The 16,283-nt window shown below is 40.1% G+C and overlaps 1 protein-coding gene across 9 annotated transcripts in view; it reads left to right on the top strand.

Moving 5' to 3' along the window:
• The window catches only part of LOC149575842 (dynamin-related protein 3A-like), a 116,663-nt gene that overhangs the window by 77,388 nt on the left and 22,992 nt on the right, over nucleotides 1-16,283 (top strand). For 5 of the 9 annotated variants that reach the window (XM_089815752.1, XM_089815755.1, XM_089815747.1 and 2 more), the window contains 7 exons: nucleotides 6,705-6,797; nucleotides 6,898-7,035; nucleotides 7,139-7,252; nucleotides 7,368-7,466; nucleotides 7,541-7,574; nucleotides 7,711-8,069; nucleotides 8,181-8,327. In XM_089815752.1, the coding sequence (XP_089671878.1) occupies nucleotides 6,705-6,797; nucleotides 6,898-7,035; nucleotides 7,139-7,252; nucleotides 7,368-7,466; nucleotides 7,541-7,574; nucleotides 7,711-8,069; nucleotides 8,181-8,327 (984 nt within the window). The remainder of the gene's footprint in view (nucleotides 1-6,704; nucleotides 6,798-6,897; nucleotides 7,036-7,138; nucleotides 7,253-7,367; nucleotides 7,467-7,540; nucleotides 7,575-7,710; nucleotides 8,070-8,180; nucleotides 8,328-16,283) is intronic. The other 4 variants (XR_016360259.1, XM_089815757.1, XM_089815750.1 and 1 more) reach the window with 1 other exon arrangement.

Raw genomic sequence — 16,283 nt, 5'->3', positions numbered from 1 at the left:
TACGAAAGCGACCCTACAGGATGAACAAGAACTATGCGGCATGGGTTACGGAGGAAATCAACCGATGCTGGAAGCTGGCATTATCTTCAAGGTACAGACCAGCGAATGGGTGTTGTCGATAGTCATTTCACTGAAGAAGGATACTACTTAGATCCGGATATGCGTCGATTTCAGATGCTTGAATGCAGTGACCATCAAGGATCCTTTTCCGATTCCATTCACAGACAACATTTTGGAGGAGGTTGCAGGACATGAAATTTACTCCTTTATGGACGGGTTCTCCGGATACAATCAAATTTCTATTGCAAAGGAGGATAAGTTGAAGACAATGTTTGTCGTCGAAGATGGGGTCTACGCGTACAACCGGATGCCATTTGGGTTGTGTAACGCGCCGGCCACATTCCAGCGTATTATACTGCATATCTTCGACAGGATGTCCGTGGGAAACTTCAAAGCCTTCTTGGATGATTGGTCAATATTTAGCGCGGAGGACGGACACCTGGCAGCACTTGGTGAATGTATGGAGAGATGTCACAGAGCCCGGCTAGCGTTGAATCCCAAGAAGTGCAGATTCATGGTTCCGCACGGAAGACTACTCAGACACATTGTCTGTAAGGAAGGGTTAAAGACGGATGCCGACAAGGTGAGAGTCACTCTTGAAATGCAGCCATTTACTAATGTGACGAAGGTAAAGTCTTTTCTCGGGCATATAGGTTATTACAGGAGATTTATTAAAATTTTTGTCAAGGTGTCCCAACTGTTAGATAAGCTAACCTGCAAGGAAGAATCATTTAGATGGGATAAAGAGCAGGACGAAGCATTTGAAGGGCTAAAGGTACGACTGGCTACAGCACCCATCCTGGCATATCCGGACTGGAATAAGGAGTTTCATGTTCATGTGGATGACTCCAACTATGCGATCGGCGCGACCCTGACACAGACTGGCAATTAGGGACTGGATCATCCAATATACTTTGCCAGTTGGTTGCTATCAAAGGCCGAGCAAAACTACAACACGATTGAAAGAGAAGCATTGGGAATGGTTTATACCGTGCAAAAATTCTGTCATTATTTGCTTGCTACACCGTTCGTGTTCTATGTTGATCACCAGGCCCTGTTGTACATGATTAATAAACTCGTCATCCAGGGGAGGATTAGCAGGTGGCTACTCCTGTTGCAGGAATTCACCTTCAAAATCATTGTCCGTCCAGGAAAGAAACATGTCAGTGCCGACCACCTGTCACGGATCAAAACTGGGGAACCAACGGAGGGTGTGAATGATGACTTCCCTGACGCGCAGTTGTTTCAGGTTGGGATACTACCGGAATGGTATAGGAGTATCGACGAGTACCTGTCAACAGGACAGTTTCCCACGGGAATGTCACCGAATGATAGGCGCAAGTTGATAATCAGGAGTCGTACGTTTCAATTGATCAATGGATTGCTCTACAAAATGGGCTGGATCATATTCTTCGGCGGTGTGTGTTGGAAGAGGAGATACCGCAGGTGTTAAAAGAAGCACATGAGGGTCTCGCGGGAGGACACATGGGGCCCGACACCACTGCAAGGAAGATATTGCTTGCAAGTCTCTGGTGGCCAATGGTGTACAATGACGCGCGGGAATGGGTCGTCGGATGTGACACTTGCCAATTGGCCGGGAAGTCGTTGAAGAGAGATTTCATGCCACTTCAACCCTCACACGCGCAGGAACTTTTTGAGAGATGGGGACTAGATTTCATTGGACCACTGAGGGTGAGCAAGACTCAACGGTGCCGGTACATCATTGTTGCAATAGAGTACCTGACCAAGTGGGTGGAGGCATGTGCGTTACCAGATAACTCAGCCGTCAGCACTGCGAAATTTATTTATGAACAGATCATCACCAGGTATGGAATCCTGTTACAATTAACAAGTGATAGGGGAGGTCTTTTTGTTAATCATGTTATTCGACTGCTCACCACTCAGTTTAAGATTTATCATTCATTGTCGAGTCCCTACTATCCAAGAGCAAACGGACAGGTGGAAGCCACCAATAAAATCCTAGTATCCATCATCTACAAATCTTGTGCAGTTGAAGGTGCCGATTGGGAGGAAAACTTATCCGCTGCCTTGTGGGCTTACCGCATGGCGTACAAGGTGACGACAGGGAACACACAATTCTAGTTAATGTTTGGACAAGAAGCAGTAGTCCCAGCAGAATTCATGATCCCAAGTCTCCGAATAGCGTTGGAAAACAAGTTGGATGACGATGGAAGCTTACAAGAACGGTTAAATAATTTGAATAAGCTGGAGGAGAAACGGTTGTTGGCACAGTGGGCGATGGAAGTGGCACAGAACAGACGCAAGGTCTGGCATTATAAGCATCTGAAACGTAGTAGATTCCAACCGGGACAGTTAGTATTGAAGTATGATGGCCGCAACGAAATCAAGCCGGGAAAATTCAAAGTGAGGTGGGTTGGACCATACCAGATCCGGGAGGTTGGTGATAATGGAGCAATCAAACTGGCGACCTTGGACGGACAGGAGATGGCTCAGTCAGTTAATGGATCTAAATTGAAAATATACCACGCAAGAAGGTTGTCGTCATTGAATCCTCCGTCGTCGTTGTTAAAGAACTCTCAGGCGGCGACGCCAACTGAAGGTACCTCTGATATTTAATTTGAATAAAAAATGAAATTTTTTTTTTTAAAAAAAAAAAAAAAAAAAAAAAAAAAAGGAGAGAAGGGGCCTGCGGACAGAAAAGCCCCGCGGGCAACAGCCTGTCCGCGGGCAAAGACAAAAGCCCCGCGGGCGGACAAATGGCCCCGCAGGCAGTCTGTCCGCGGGTGTGTAGGAGGCAAATGCCCCGCGCGGGCAGCCTGTCCGCGGGCATAAAACAAAACATAATAAAAACTCTGCCGTCTAAAATTAAAACTTCATTCCGCGGGAACACAAAACACAGCGTCTGTGGAGGAGAGCAAGATTTTTTTGGAGACTGCAACAATCGGCAGAAGAGGGACACGTTGGCTGTATATTATCACATACAGTGTGACCGCACGGAGATGGCCCATACATCAGAGAAGCAATGCATAATCTATTCCAGAATATCAAAGACGGCAAATACCTCTGCCTGAGAACATTGTGTAAGCCTATCATTGCAGCGTGAATCACAGAGACAGCCATACAGCATTTCGCAGTTTGATACACATATTTACAAGCCAATCGGCTCTCCAAAGCAAGTGAAGAATCGATAATTGGTATTTGATATATTCCTGTGGATGACGCTCAACTTAGAGCATGGTAGGTTGCGATAGCAACCGTTGGTGCAAGGATTTTATTTGTACATATCAGAGAAGACATCTATAATAAGGAGCACAAGCTATGAATGATCAGACGGTAGCAGTTTCATAATCATCATTATTGAAGATTTTCTTGGCCAAGTTGGTCCTCTGTATTTAGAAGAGTTTACACTGATACTTTTCTCTCCCATGGGGGGGTTGGGCGGACAATTCTTTTCCGCGGATTTACTAACCGTTTCCATTGCCTGCCACGGGAGTAAGGAGGAACTATATAGGAAAGACAATACCATTTTGCATGGAGTTAGCGGGCAAGCGAAAGCCGTGGAAGAGTCAGTTGGCAGTAAATATGGAGAAGAATTCAAGAGTTTTGGCATCGGGGATTCGAGTTGCTGGCCCCTTCGGTTCCAGTAGCAAGAAACAGAAGACCAAGGAGGAACTCACTTATCTCACCGTCCAGTTTGAGAGTCTTAGTGGGAGCGAATGTCGGAAGTGGTGGCAGGAGACCCTTGAGGCAAACCAGATTAAACAGATTTTGATGCAGGCACAGGTGCATTGGGCCATCCAGCTTCCCATCTTTTCTATCCAGTCGTTCGAATCCGTATTGCGCACCATGATAAAGACATATAGCGCCCGGAGCAGAACAAGTACATTCCTCTACAAGCAGCAGCAGATGACGGTGTCCTTTAAACCTAGGGACTTCACTAGGGTTTTTGGCATCCCTGGCCCCGACAGGAGGAAAGTGGAAATCAAGAACCATAAACTCTCACGGGAACGGAAGGAGCATTGGATAGATCTAGTGTGCTGGGATCTTACACGTATCGAGAGGGAGGCAGTGGTTCAGGGGACAAAGTGCAGAGGGCTTCGCAGGGATTTTATTCGAGAGGGTCATTGGCAGTGTATCATGGACGTCATCAAGAGCAGGTTGACAAGGGCCACTCGAGCTTCGGATATAGCATTGTCGTAGATTGTGTTCATGAATGGTATCATGTAGGGAGTGGTATATGATTGGGCCTCAGTGCTTGCCGACAGGATGGAGGAATTCATGACGCTTCAGAAACGAACATTTTTTATGTTGCACCATGCCATCGGGCTGTTTCTGGAGGTTACAGCTAGCCAGATTCCACTAGATGGTTTTGAGGCTCCTCCAAGGGGCAAGTTGGCAGATAGGGAGCCTCCCATATTCTACTGGCGACACTTGGATACAGGAGGATCAGCAGTAGGTCACAAAAAAGTACTCCGCGGACTGGTTGCTTCCGGAGAGACAGATAGCGGACGGGAGGACACTTCGATGAGTGACGGGGTTGAGTTCGTGGAAGAAGAGGTGAGCACATCGGCGAAAGTTGATTGTGAGGCAGCAGGTAGTGAGCCCACATTCTTTAACCCTCCTTAGCTGTCAACTTTGGCGCACTTGACTACCTTTCCGACAATCATTCCAGCATTTGGTCAGCGCCATGCTCCGGTCCTTATGACTCCTCCAGCGGAGGCAGATGTCCCACGGACAATGACGGAGATGGTCCCTCAGACGGCGACAGATGTTGTCCCACGGACAGTCGCCAAGATATTGTCGACAGCTATAGCGGAGGTGATTCCAGTTGTACCAACAGATGTCGCTGTCGCAGTCTCACAGAGAACACAGTTGCCACTGCTGGAGCCTGAGCCGCAGGTTCGGTTGGAGGTCATTGATTGTGATGTAGTTGTCACCGTTTCATCATCTTTTTTAGCAGAGGCCGAGTTAGCTCAGCCAGTACCGGAGGAGAACATGGAGCTCGCGTAGTTAGACCAATCGGAGGTGATGGATAGAGCTAGTGAGTTTCTGAGGCAACAGTTCCGACTCACTCCGGCGAAACGGGGTCCGTCCATTCAGTCTCCTAGGCGTTCAAGAACATCACCAGCAGTACCAGAGCCTCAGCTTCATGAGGGAATGCCACATGCTGTGGTTGCGCCAACAACAGAGAAGGCGGCACCGGATGTGGGCATGGCTCTCGCTGATCAGGGAAACAGTGATGCGGAATGGTCATTGGAGGACTTCGCCAAGGAGGATTACGGGTCGGATGAGGACAGGTGCCGTGATTACCTTAGGACTATGAAGTCTGCCTTGAAGAAGGGACACGATGTGGCAATTCAGGCCCTGACTCGGCGGAGGGAGTGGCATTTGATCAGAGCATATATCCGTAGGATTTTTCCTCAACGATTTCAGACTTGTTTTGTAGACAGGGGCTAGCCAGCGGTGGAGACAGCTGAGATGTTGGCAGATTGGGCTACTGAGCCGGAGTTGGGACCCAGTGACACCCCTATGATGAAGCTGGCACATGAGATTGTGCGATTGTACAAGGATGTTTACTATGGTCGTCGGTGTGCGGAGGAGGATAGGGTTGCAGCAGAGAGATCATTGACAGCTGAGAGTGAGGCTAGACAGAAGCTAGCCGCCGACTTGGCCGACTTGTAGGCAGCATGGGCCGCTGAGCGGGCAGCACTAGTGGCAAATATGGCAGCAGCGGTACAGGAGAGGGACGTGGCTAGGTAAGGTACAGAGGCGGCGGTCCGAGATAAGGATGCGGCTGAGCACGAGATGCAGTTAGCTAGGAGGCAGGCTATGGATGCGGCGCTCCTCCTAAAGGAGGTCGTCGAGGTTAATTCTTAGATTCAGACAGATCTCCGCATCAGGATAGAGCAGGTGTATGAGTTACGTCGCCAGCAACACACTTCTGGGACTCCCCCTTCTCTCTAGTATTTCTTCTGTTGTCTGTAAGTTGTCTCCTCATTTTGTTAGTCGTCAGGAGACGACTGTTTTTTTGGGGGGGATGGTGTCAGCCGATTGGATGGTTCCGGTGGTGTTTTTGTAGCCGACGGTTGGCTGTCGTCGGTGTTTTGTATTTTGTAGCCGATGGGTAAATAGTTTGTAGCAGATGTAATATTGTGGCCAGCGGACTCCTTCGGGAAGGTTCGGCGGTAGTATTTATATTCCGTCTGGGATCATTGTAAAGCATCAATCATCTACTATTGCGAATATTATTTTGCTATTCTATTCCATTGTCTGTATGCGTTGATTTCCTTACCAGTACGGTAAACATTCTACATTTGACATAATTATTGTATTGTTTTCTTGTCATAAATTCTTCTACATGTTTTGACAATCTATACATATAGAATAATTATTTTTTCAAATTTTGCACAGTTTGGGATGTGCATAGTTTAGCAGCAGAGGCAATTCCACTGCCAACTTAGAAGTTGAACTAAATGAGAGATAGATTCCCATGCTTGCTATTATGCTTATATAAGAATAAAGGCAACTTATATCATCTGAATTGCAGTTGTGTGTATTCTGGTTTTGATAAATTACCTTCTATGTTATATTTCTGAGTAGAATTTGAGAACAGTGTATCTAATGTGACTGACTGTTGGATCAAATGACACTGAATTTTGTAGGTTCCATTTCAAGTTCTGCTGAGGAGAAAAATTGCTCAACTTTTAGATCCAAGCCTTCAGTGTGTGCACATCATTTACCATGAATTAGTTAAGGTATACTTATTATTTGTTCAGGAGTTGTCTTCTGCAGTTTAACATTCTCTTATGCACAAATTTATTTCTTGTCGTTGAATATGTTCTATTCCTGCTGCAGCTAGCAAATATGTGCCGGACTAGGGATCTGCTTCGATTACCGGTGCTCCAAAGACACCTTGAAAATGTTGTAGGCAACTGTTTGCATGAAGGCTTGGCATCAGCTTTAACAATGGTTGAGCATATTATTGAAATGGAGGTACTGAAACAACTTTATCAGTTATGTATGGTTTAGCTTCAGGTATTGTGGTTTTAATTCAAGTCTTGACAAGGAAAATGCATATTCGGAGTGTGCTTTGTAGATGGACTACATCAATACTTCACATCATGCATTTATTGGTGGGAGCAAGGCAATGGCAGTTGCAAGACAACAACAACAGTCTCCAGTGGTGTCAGTCCCCACACCTAAAACCAAGGTTTGTTTTGAGTATCTTATTTTCACTTTAGCTGGGTAAGTTGTTAAGGTTATTTTAATGGAATTGTGATATTGGTTTTGGCTTTTGCTAGTTAAGACTTTGATTCTTGAATCAGGAGAATGCTGATTTTAATCAACTGCCAGCAACAGATAAAGCTCAAAAGTTACCAGTTATACTTGCAAGAGCCAGTCCATCTCGGTTTATCACAAACCATGTATGTATGGAACTCTATTGGCCCTTTTCCTTATTATTTTTCATCAAACTGATTGTATTTTCTGACTACAAAAGCAGGTTAGAAGGCACAATAAATTTGGAGCTAATGGTATGTAGTATATTTGTCAGTGTTCATTACTTGCATGTTTCAGATTCCCCTTTTCATTTGGAATGACCTTCAATTTAATTTGATTTAGATTTGTCTTAATTCAAAGAAACCTCTTCAAACATGACAATATTAACAGGGTATGCATTTCGAGGAAGTTGGGGCATATCTTCCATTTTTGAGCTTGGGGAGCCTATAGCATCTGTTGATGATAGGGAGGCAATTCCATCAGCAAATGGTGAGGCAATTCCATCAGCTAATGGCAGGGAAGAAATTCCATCTGCCAGTGATTGGAAGGCAATGTCATCTGTTAATGGCCAGAATTCAAGCCCATATGCTAATGATGAGCAGGCAATTCCATTGGCGTGCGGCAGGGAGGGGATTCCATCTGCTTATGATAATTCAAGTGTAATTTCTAATTCTAATCATGCAACCAATTTTCAGCCAGTAGATAATGTGGGTTCCATCTGCAGATCTTCCATAATTCAATTGAAAGAGGTAACTTGATGCAAACAGACATGCTTTCATAGAAGAGAGTATTGGTTACTTTACATGCAGTTTTAAGTTTTTCCATTTAGATTGTAACTGATTTTCTCCTTCTGCATCCAGCCTCCTGCTGTATTGAAATTCACCGAAACACAGACAGAGTACTTATCCATTGGAATAGCAGTGACTAAAATACTTCTGAGGTCTTATTATGATATTGTTAGAAAAAATATACAGGACCGAGTACCTAAGGCCATCATGCACTTCTTGGTAAGGAAAGTTTTTGATATAATTTTTCCTTCATTTCCATTGGTTTGCAATGTGCATCATGATTGATTGAGCTGCTTATATAGCTTACTTTCTCTAACAACCTTGGAGTTTCTTGTTCTTGCTAATAGGGCTCATCCTAATGTGGTTCTATTGTGAAGTCAGTTTGCTTGAAAATGCTTTCAAGTTGAAAAGGTTACCAATTTTTAGTTTTTGTGTTAATTTAAAACTCAAGAAATTGAGAACAAGGATGATATTTAAGGAGGAGCATTGACGAACATGAAATGTCTGTATTCATAAAAAATTATCAGATTCCTTTCCTAAAACTTATAAGAAAAAAAGGAAGGAAAGAAAGAAACTATAGGTCAATGGGACGCAAGAGTACATTGCTAAAGTTTTAGTAAGAGCAATGCTAGAGAGGCCCACAAAGGGGAAGAAATAAAAATAAAAGTATAATAACCTTGTGATGCAAGAGCATCCAGGCCCACAAGCGATATTGCAAAAACATTTTCGATTTCTCTAATTCACTTTTAATGGTGTCTCTTTCTTGTTAGTTTGTTTTTGATTGTTGCTTCAAGGGGATTTTTGGTTTTAAATGGGCCAAATTAAGGGCATTGTCTTGTAGAGGAGCCTAATGAGTACTCACAGATCAAATTTGGCGAGAATTGGATAAAAATGACTAAGTTATATATTTGTCGGCAACTAGATTTGCAGATTTCTGTCTGTAAATGGACTCATAGGACTTCAGAGTTGAACCAGATAAATTAACTTCTTACAACTGATTGTAATGTTCCCCCTTAGAGTAATGACTTAGAGATCCAGAACAATTACTTTGACTTCTTGATTCTTCTTTGAATGACGAGACTTCAATCCACTTATTTTGCTCATAGGATATAGATAGAGACACTAGATATATTTATTTCAGCACTTAAGAAAATAATGGTTCTTATCAAAATCATTATTGTATCTGATAGAATCATTAATATATCTGATATAACTTGGTTAAGATGGTCTGATAACTTTCTTTGATTAACAATGGGGAATATGCTCTGATTTGATTTTAGAAACTACCTATTGTAATTGAATTTGTTTTCTCCAATGCAACCATTCAAGTCATAAAATTGATCCTACTTGATAATCACTGTGTCTGATATGTTGGCTTGCTTATGTTATGCTTAAGATACTGCTATGTCTGCAAATAGTCAACCGACCTCCAGCAACTGGGAACTATGTAATGTTCCCACTTCCGGGTAAGGACAATTTTATGCTCCTTTGAGATATCTTTTTCCTATCTACCATTGTTATCTATTCGAATGTCACTCTGTGGTCTTGGGACGATGTTATGACATCTTTTTCTGTTCATAGGTTCACTGTTCATCGTTAAGAGCTTATGAATTTGTTTGTATTTGTATAGGGGTGTTAAGAGCTTTGTCCAACTATGATCAATACATTCAGTCTTGTCTTAACATGCTGAAGTTGATGGCTTATCTCTGGTGTCTATGACTCCACGCATGCAGGATAATGGGAGGTCCAGTGATGTCTGTGATGTCTTTGGTGGGAACCTAGGTATCACCTTGTTAACCGGTTTTCTTCTTATCACCTCAACCGAAATATATATATCTGCTCGATAGTCAGTAATGACTTATTCTGACTGCCACCTAGGATCCAGTCACTGGTTTGTTTTGTCCTTAATCGCTGAGTTGGAATATGCACTCTGACGAAATAGGTTTTCCTGTAACCACTGTTATAACTGTTGCTATCTTCCGTAGGAGTCTCCTTGACTCAATGGTTTATGTGATTCTGATTGGGTTCATCAGTTCTTGTGAGGAGAGGTGGCATTTGCTTGGGTCTGCCTGTCATCTTTCCCCGTAGGATCTATTTATTGTTTTCCGATGTTTCGACAACTTCTATTCATATTCCTATCTGTCCATTCCAGCTAATGCGAATTCTATACTTGCCAACTGGATTTTGCCCGTGTATGTAAATCCTCCATTCTGCTCATCTCTAATGGATGCCTGGGTATTCATGTATCTGGCATCTAAAACTGAATGGTTCCTGTAACGCCCCGCCAAGGGATCCAAAAATAGAAAGAGGGTAAAAACCAACAAAGAATGCGCCGGAGGAGATAGGCTCAAGTCAAAATCCACATGTCAAGAGTACATCAACCAAAAATCACCAATCATCACTTATGAAAGTAAATAAACACATTCAACAATAAGTACACCACCAGAGGTACACACAAAATCTACAGAGGAGACTTAGGCTACATACTAGGGAGTGTCATCACATGGCTGCTTGAGTTACCCTGGACTGGTCTCTCATTAGACCCCAGACCCTCAACATGGCACACGTGGAACTAGAAAACATATCTCTAACTTATCTTTTTAATTTGTTTCCCCAAAATTATTAATTACTAGATTATCACTTATTACATAACTTGCAATAGGTTACCCTGGTACTGACCACTTTGGGCCCTGGACCCCTACTGCAAGCCACTCCCAAAGACATGTACCTAGACAACCTCTCTTAAGAACATAATACACAGTTGTGTCCCATACCACAACATTCATAATCAAACTCGGTTCCTTAACAAGCAACTTGGCAATAAGGTGGTCCTTCCATCCAAATGCACATAAATGCTCCACAAAGTAACCCTCATAAACATAATTTTCAATTTGAATCACAGGATGTATCATGACATCCAGCCACACGAATAGTATGAAAGAAATATCACAAAACCTCTGGCGGATGCTTATGAAATTACAAATCAAGAATCATATAAATCACCTCAGTCTTAAACAAACGACTGGTAAGCATCAAAAGATAATCCACAATAAGAACATCAAATCTCCATGAGCGACTGAAAAGCATCCATTGATAATCATGACGACAATAGTTCTCTATTGACAACTGAAGGTATCAATGATAATCACAATATCCATATCAATGATAAATCACAACATCCATCGGTTCTCAACAAGCAACCAAAAGGAATCTCAAAATAAATCATAGTATCCATTGTTTCTCAACAAACAACCAAAAAGTATCTCAACGTAATACTGATCGAAGACTCCAAAATGGTTGAGTCAAAACATGACATCATCAAGAACAAATCAAACACTTTAGTCTCATTAAGGTGACTGGAAAGTAACTCAAGTATAACTGATCGATGACTCAAAAATGGTTAAGTCAAATGTCTCAAATACATACACCTCAGCTTCACACAAGAAGACTGGAAAGCAATAACAATCAGTAATACAAACATCTCATAGAGCATACCATCACATTACCATGGTTGGGTTTAGAAAGATCGAGATCAAATAAGATCAACATGCCATCACATCTCATAACCCCCGAGCCTTTGGTAGACATCCTATAACTGGCCAACAATTTAGTCAACCCCAAAATCCCAAAACACAAACAATATACATACAACAATGCAAGTTCCATGTTTGGGTTTAGCTCTGAACACACAATGTCAGTTCACTTGTTACATCCCAATTTTTGACCTAGCTTGAAATATAGTCGTTGAGGTTCACATGAGGTCAGTTGTCAATTTAATTTGATATTTAGTCGTTATGATTTCAAGTGAAGATGACATGTTAGTTGATTGTTAATCGTGAATTCATGGAATTAAGATGAAAGGTTAACTGTTATAGTTATTTATGAATAAATAATTTAATTACTGAGAAATTCCTTGTAGGAAGCATGTTGAAGGGGTGGAAGCATTGTCAAAAAAGAATTAGGCAGGGCGTCACCATCACTGAGCAGACAGATAGAGGGCCTAGCGACTTGGAATAGAATACATCTGTGGAATCGCATGAGTTATTTTAATAAATGGTTTAAATTAAAATAATCGAGTTATTTAATAAATAATTAAATTATTTTAAAGGATTTTAATTTATCTTTCATCATAATTATTATTGTAAATATTTAAATTTGTGCTTTTAAATATTATAATGATTTGCATCATTATACCTAAATAAATTAATAGAATGATGTTTAGTTGTACATTATAATAGTAATGTTGGAATTATAATAATTGAATTATCATTTTCAAATTGTAATGTTCCAATTATTCTTTTCAACTTCTTATTTTTTTTTCCTTATATTTGTTTGGGTAGTTGAAAAGATTCTTGTAACTGATGGGGAGCCGGATAGCCACGATTGGTCCCTTATATGGAAGTCATGGGATATATTTTCATTCACCCGATTATTATTTTTCTTGACTACGTTTTTCTCTTTCTTTCCAATTTTTCATCTTCTAATTACCCTGTGAGTCGGGTTAGGGGAAAAACAAGAACTCTCATATTCGATTTTCTTTAAAAAAATTCCTTGCATTTTGGCGGATTCATACCTAATCGATATCTTGTAATTAGTTTTCTGTACATGGTTAAACTGGCGGAAGTCGTGAGGGAGAGAGAGGTTGGTTATGAAGAATTAGGAGAGACAATCTAACGTCATCTGAAACAATCGTTTTGGGGAGAAACGTTTGCTGAGCTCGGTTTAGATACCAGGATATGCAGAGAACGCAGGTTCATTGTGGAACATTGCCCACCGCCCTTTTTCAAGTTAGAGCTTGGGGGCTCATTGTTATCTGAAGTCATTCCAGGAGGTAATGCAGGAGACTATTTAAATATGGAATTCATGCATCATGTAGTCTTCACTTGCCAACCATGGCCTTTAGAAGAACGCACTCCAACACTACTAATGCCATTACACACTGTTGTCAAGATTCAAGAAGTCTTGATTGCATGAGAATCAATACTGATGCCAGTGTAATACAGATCGAATCAGGTAGACTTAAAATAGATTTTTAGTTCACAAAGTCTCTCTTTATTTTATCACTGATGTTCTTAAATTATAATCGTGTATCACCCATGTAGATATAGGATGGAAATACAATGATAACCATGATTTAATAAGTCATGCCCAAAAAGTAAGAGGCAAAAACACACACAACAAAATTTTTATTGAACTAATTAGGATGATAGGGGTCGACAAATGTTCATAGGATTAACTAAGATTAAATAAGATAACATGGTCGTAAAAGTTTTAAAGGTTTAACTATAATGGAACTAATCATCAATTGCTACAACCTTAAGGATGATCTAATTAACTAGGCCCTTACTACTAAATTAATATCTTGAACGTCAGTACAACTTTAATCAATTGCTCTAGGCTTAATGTCATTAATTAACTTCTTTCAACTTCATTCTAATTACATTTAAAATTTTTAATCCAAAGTCCAACTAACCTTTAATGTACATACCATAGAGGTAAACAATATTATCGATTATACTTCCTACGTTTTAATTTTCAAATTTATTTCCTTCGTTCTCATATCAATCTAATTTATATTAATCTACTGTTCACGATTGAAATTGGAGGCTGGAATAATTTCAACTAAATCCATAAGTAAGACTAAATTTTAATTGAATTTATAATAAATTTAAGTCCACGTTAATAATGCCAATACTAAAGTCCACCTAATTGATCTTTATTAAAACACAATGATGCTAACACAAATACACTTGAATCTTGAATACACTAATTAGATTTGCTACTGAGTTAAACTAATTTATAGATAATGCAAATTTCAAATCTGACTTTTAAATTTTGAACTATTAAAATCATCTAACAACTAGTTACCATTCTAAACTAACATCATTTAAAACATTAGATTTAAAGTTTAACTAGCCAAACTTAAGTGTTTAGGTTTTAAAGCAACATTACTACTCTAATCAAGTACCTAAAGCATTATACCACCTTCTAAACATCTCACAAATGTATAAAACTTCTTATTAATATAAGATAAATTACAACCATAACAAAAGATACTAACTAAATTTAAGCTACCTAATTTAGTGTTATCCTATTTTTTGCTAACTCCTTTCTAATAATACACATAACAATTAACTACTAGTCTAATTAACAATCTAATGCTAAACTCATTTAAAAACTATTAATAAAATTATCTATTAAAACAACCAAATCTTATACTAACCTAATCTACCCTAACTACTAACTATCAACTACACCACAAAAAAACAAATTTAAAACAAAACAACATTAATTATAATACTAAACTACCCACCCTCTATCCTAATTCCTACCCCTTGTTCCCTCCACGCAAGCCAAAGGCCCGACCACACAAGTGGCCCCCTTGCTGCAGTGGCAGAGAAGAGAAACGCTATAGGAGGCAACATTGTTGAAAATGTAATAGGGAATTTAATGTTATGTTTTAAATGCTTTTAGTTTTTGAAGTTTGTAATAACGTCCTACATGTGGTGGCATACCTAGAGTAGCAGTTCGATGAGCTCTCCAGATATAGTCACCTAGGACCAGGTGTGTGGATTTTAAATTAGAATAGTTTTTTAATTCGTAGGTGGAGTGTTTAATGATTTTCAGAGTCCAAGAATAGGTAGTAGGCTTTTTTTTGGAATATTCCTGATTTAGGAAATGACTGTCTAATATTGGTAGGAAAAGAACGTTTCAGATTCTGATCTTTTTTTGGATAAAAGACGTTTTCTTTTCTAAATAGAAAGAAAACGTTTCACATCCTTTAATTAGAAAAAGAGAGTCAGTTTTAAATGAAAGCCAATCGGCTATGTAAGAGACGAATCGAATTTGGAGAGATATGGAATGTTTTTTCATTTTGTCTTTGTGCAATTTTTCGATGGTCTGAGTTTTGAACGGATTTTTCTTATCTTCTCACTGGAAACAAGTTGATAGTTTGCAGAAGATTAAAAAGTTTTAGTTTTGGGTCGAATTTGGTATGTTTGCAGAAAATTAGTCTCAGTGCGTGGGTAATATCTCCCAAATGCACCGTTGGATTTTCATGAGCTTTGGATATGTTATTATAGGCCTAATTACGCCCATCTTCACCAGAACGATTGAAGAGTTTTGATCTGGTTCAAAAGTTATACATGTCTGTTCACAGGTCTATCTAGAGACAGCAAGAAGCAATGTTTTGCAGAAAAATGTACTCCGATGCGTGGTCAATATCTCGGGTTTGAACCGTTGGATTTCTCTAAAATTTTTATATGTTGTTTGAAACCTAGTTACGCCAAATCTCAACGGTTGGATTGAGTAAATCTTTTTTTGGTTCGAAAGTTATTCATGTCTGAGTGCAGGTCTATCCGGAGGCAGCAAGAAGAAATTTTAGGGGATTTATTTTCAAAGTTTTGTTTTGAATTTGATTTTAGTGTGTGATCCTGAAGGTTGTAGATGCCCCTTGAAGCAACTCAGTTGAGTGACTGATTCCTCCTGAGTTTTCCAAGGTGTGGCTCTGCATCATTTTTGGTATCAGAGCTTGAGAGTTGTAAGTTGTGAAGTTATATGTTGAACGCCCCTGATCAAGATTCCTCAATAGGGTCAAGCAAGATGGTCCTTTGAAAATAGAGAAGACTACAATGTTGGAAGGTACTCCTACGGAAAAGATTTTGGAGGCAATTGATGAAGCCTTAAATATGCATAATGAAGAAAAATGTCAAGAGGAATGGCATGAAGATGAAGCTAAGGAATGTGTAACAACAAGTTCTAAAGAAGAATCTGATTTATGGAAAAAATTTGCAGCCATTGTGGGAGAATGGAAAAGGCATGGCGGTAGTACGGAAACTCAGCTTGAAGAAGAAAGGAAAGAGTGCAATACTGTTATTGTTCTTGAGCAAAGTTGTAATAAGAAAGAGATATTTGAAAGTGAGATTACTACAGAAGATCAAGATGATGATAAATGTTTAATAAAGGAAGAAGAGATAAATACGATTCTTAAGATTCAAGATGTGAAACTGGTTGATAGTCAAGAAGCAGATAAGTTTATGGTTACTATTGATGAAGATAGATATGATGCACATTACATGGTGTGTAAGGAAGCTCATATTCAAAAAGAGAACTCAAATAATCTTAATAATGTTTATGCAGGGATGCAGATTTCATGTATAGTGAATCATGCTGGAG

Source organism: Cupressus sempervirens, chromosome 1 (assembly GCF_028749045.1).
Source record: "Cupressus sempervirens isolate cs-2001-9-10 chromosome 1, ASM2874904v1, whole genome shotgun sequence".
In the NCBI taxonomy this organism is placed as follows: Eukaryota; Viridiplantae; Streptophyta; class Pinopsida; order Cupressales; family Cupressaceae; genus Cupressus; species Cupressus sempervirens.
The sequence above is the reverse complement of the archived record's forward strand: the minus strand, read 5'-3'. Positions and strand labels throughout refer to the sequence as shown.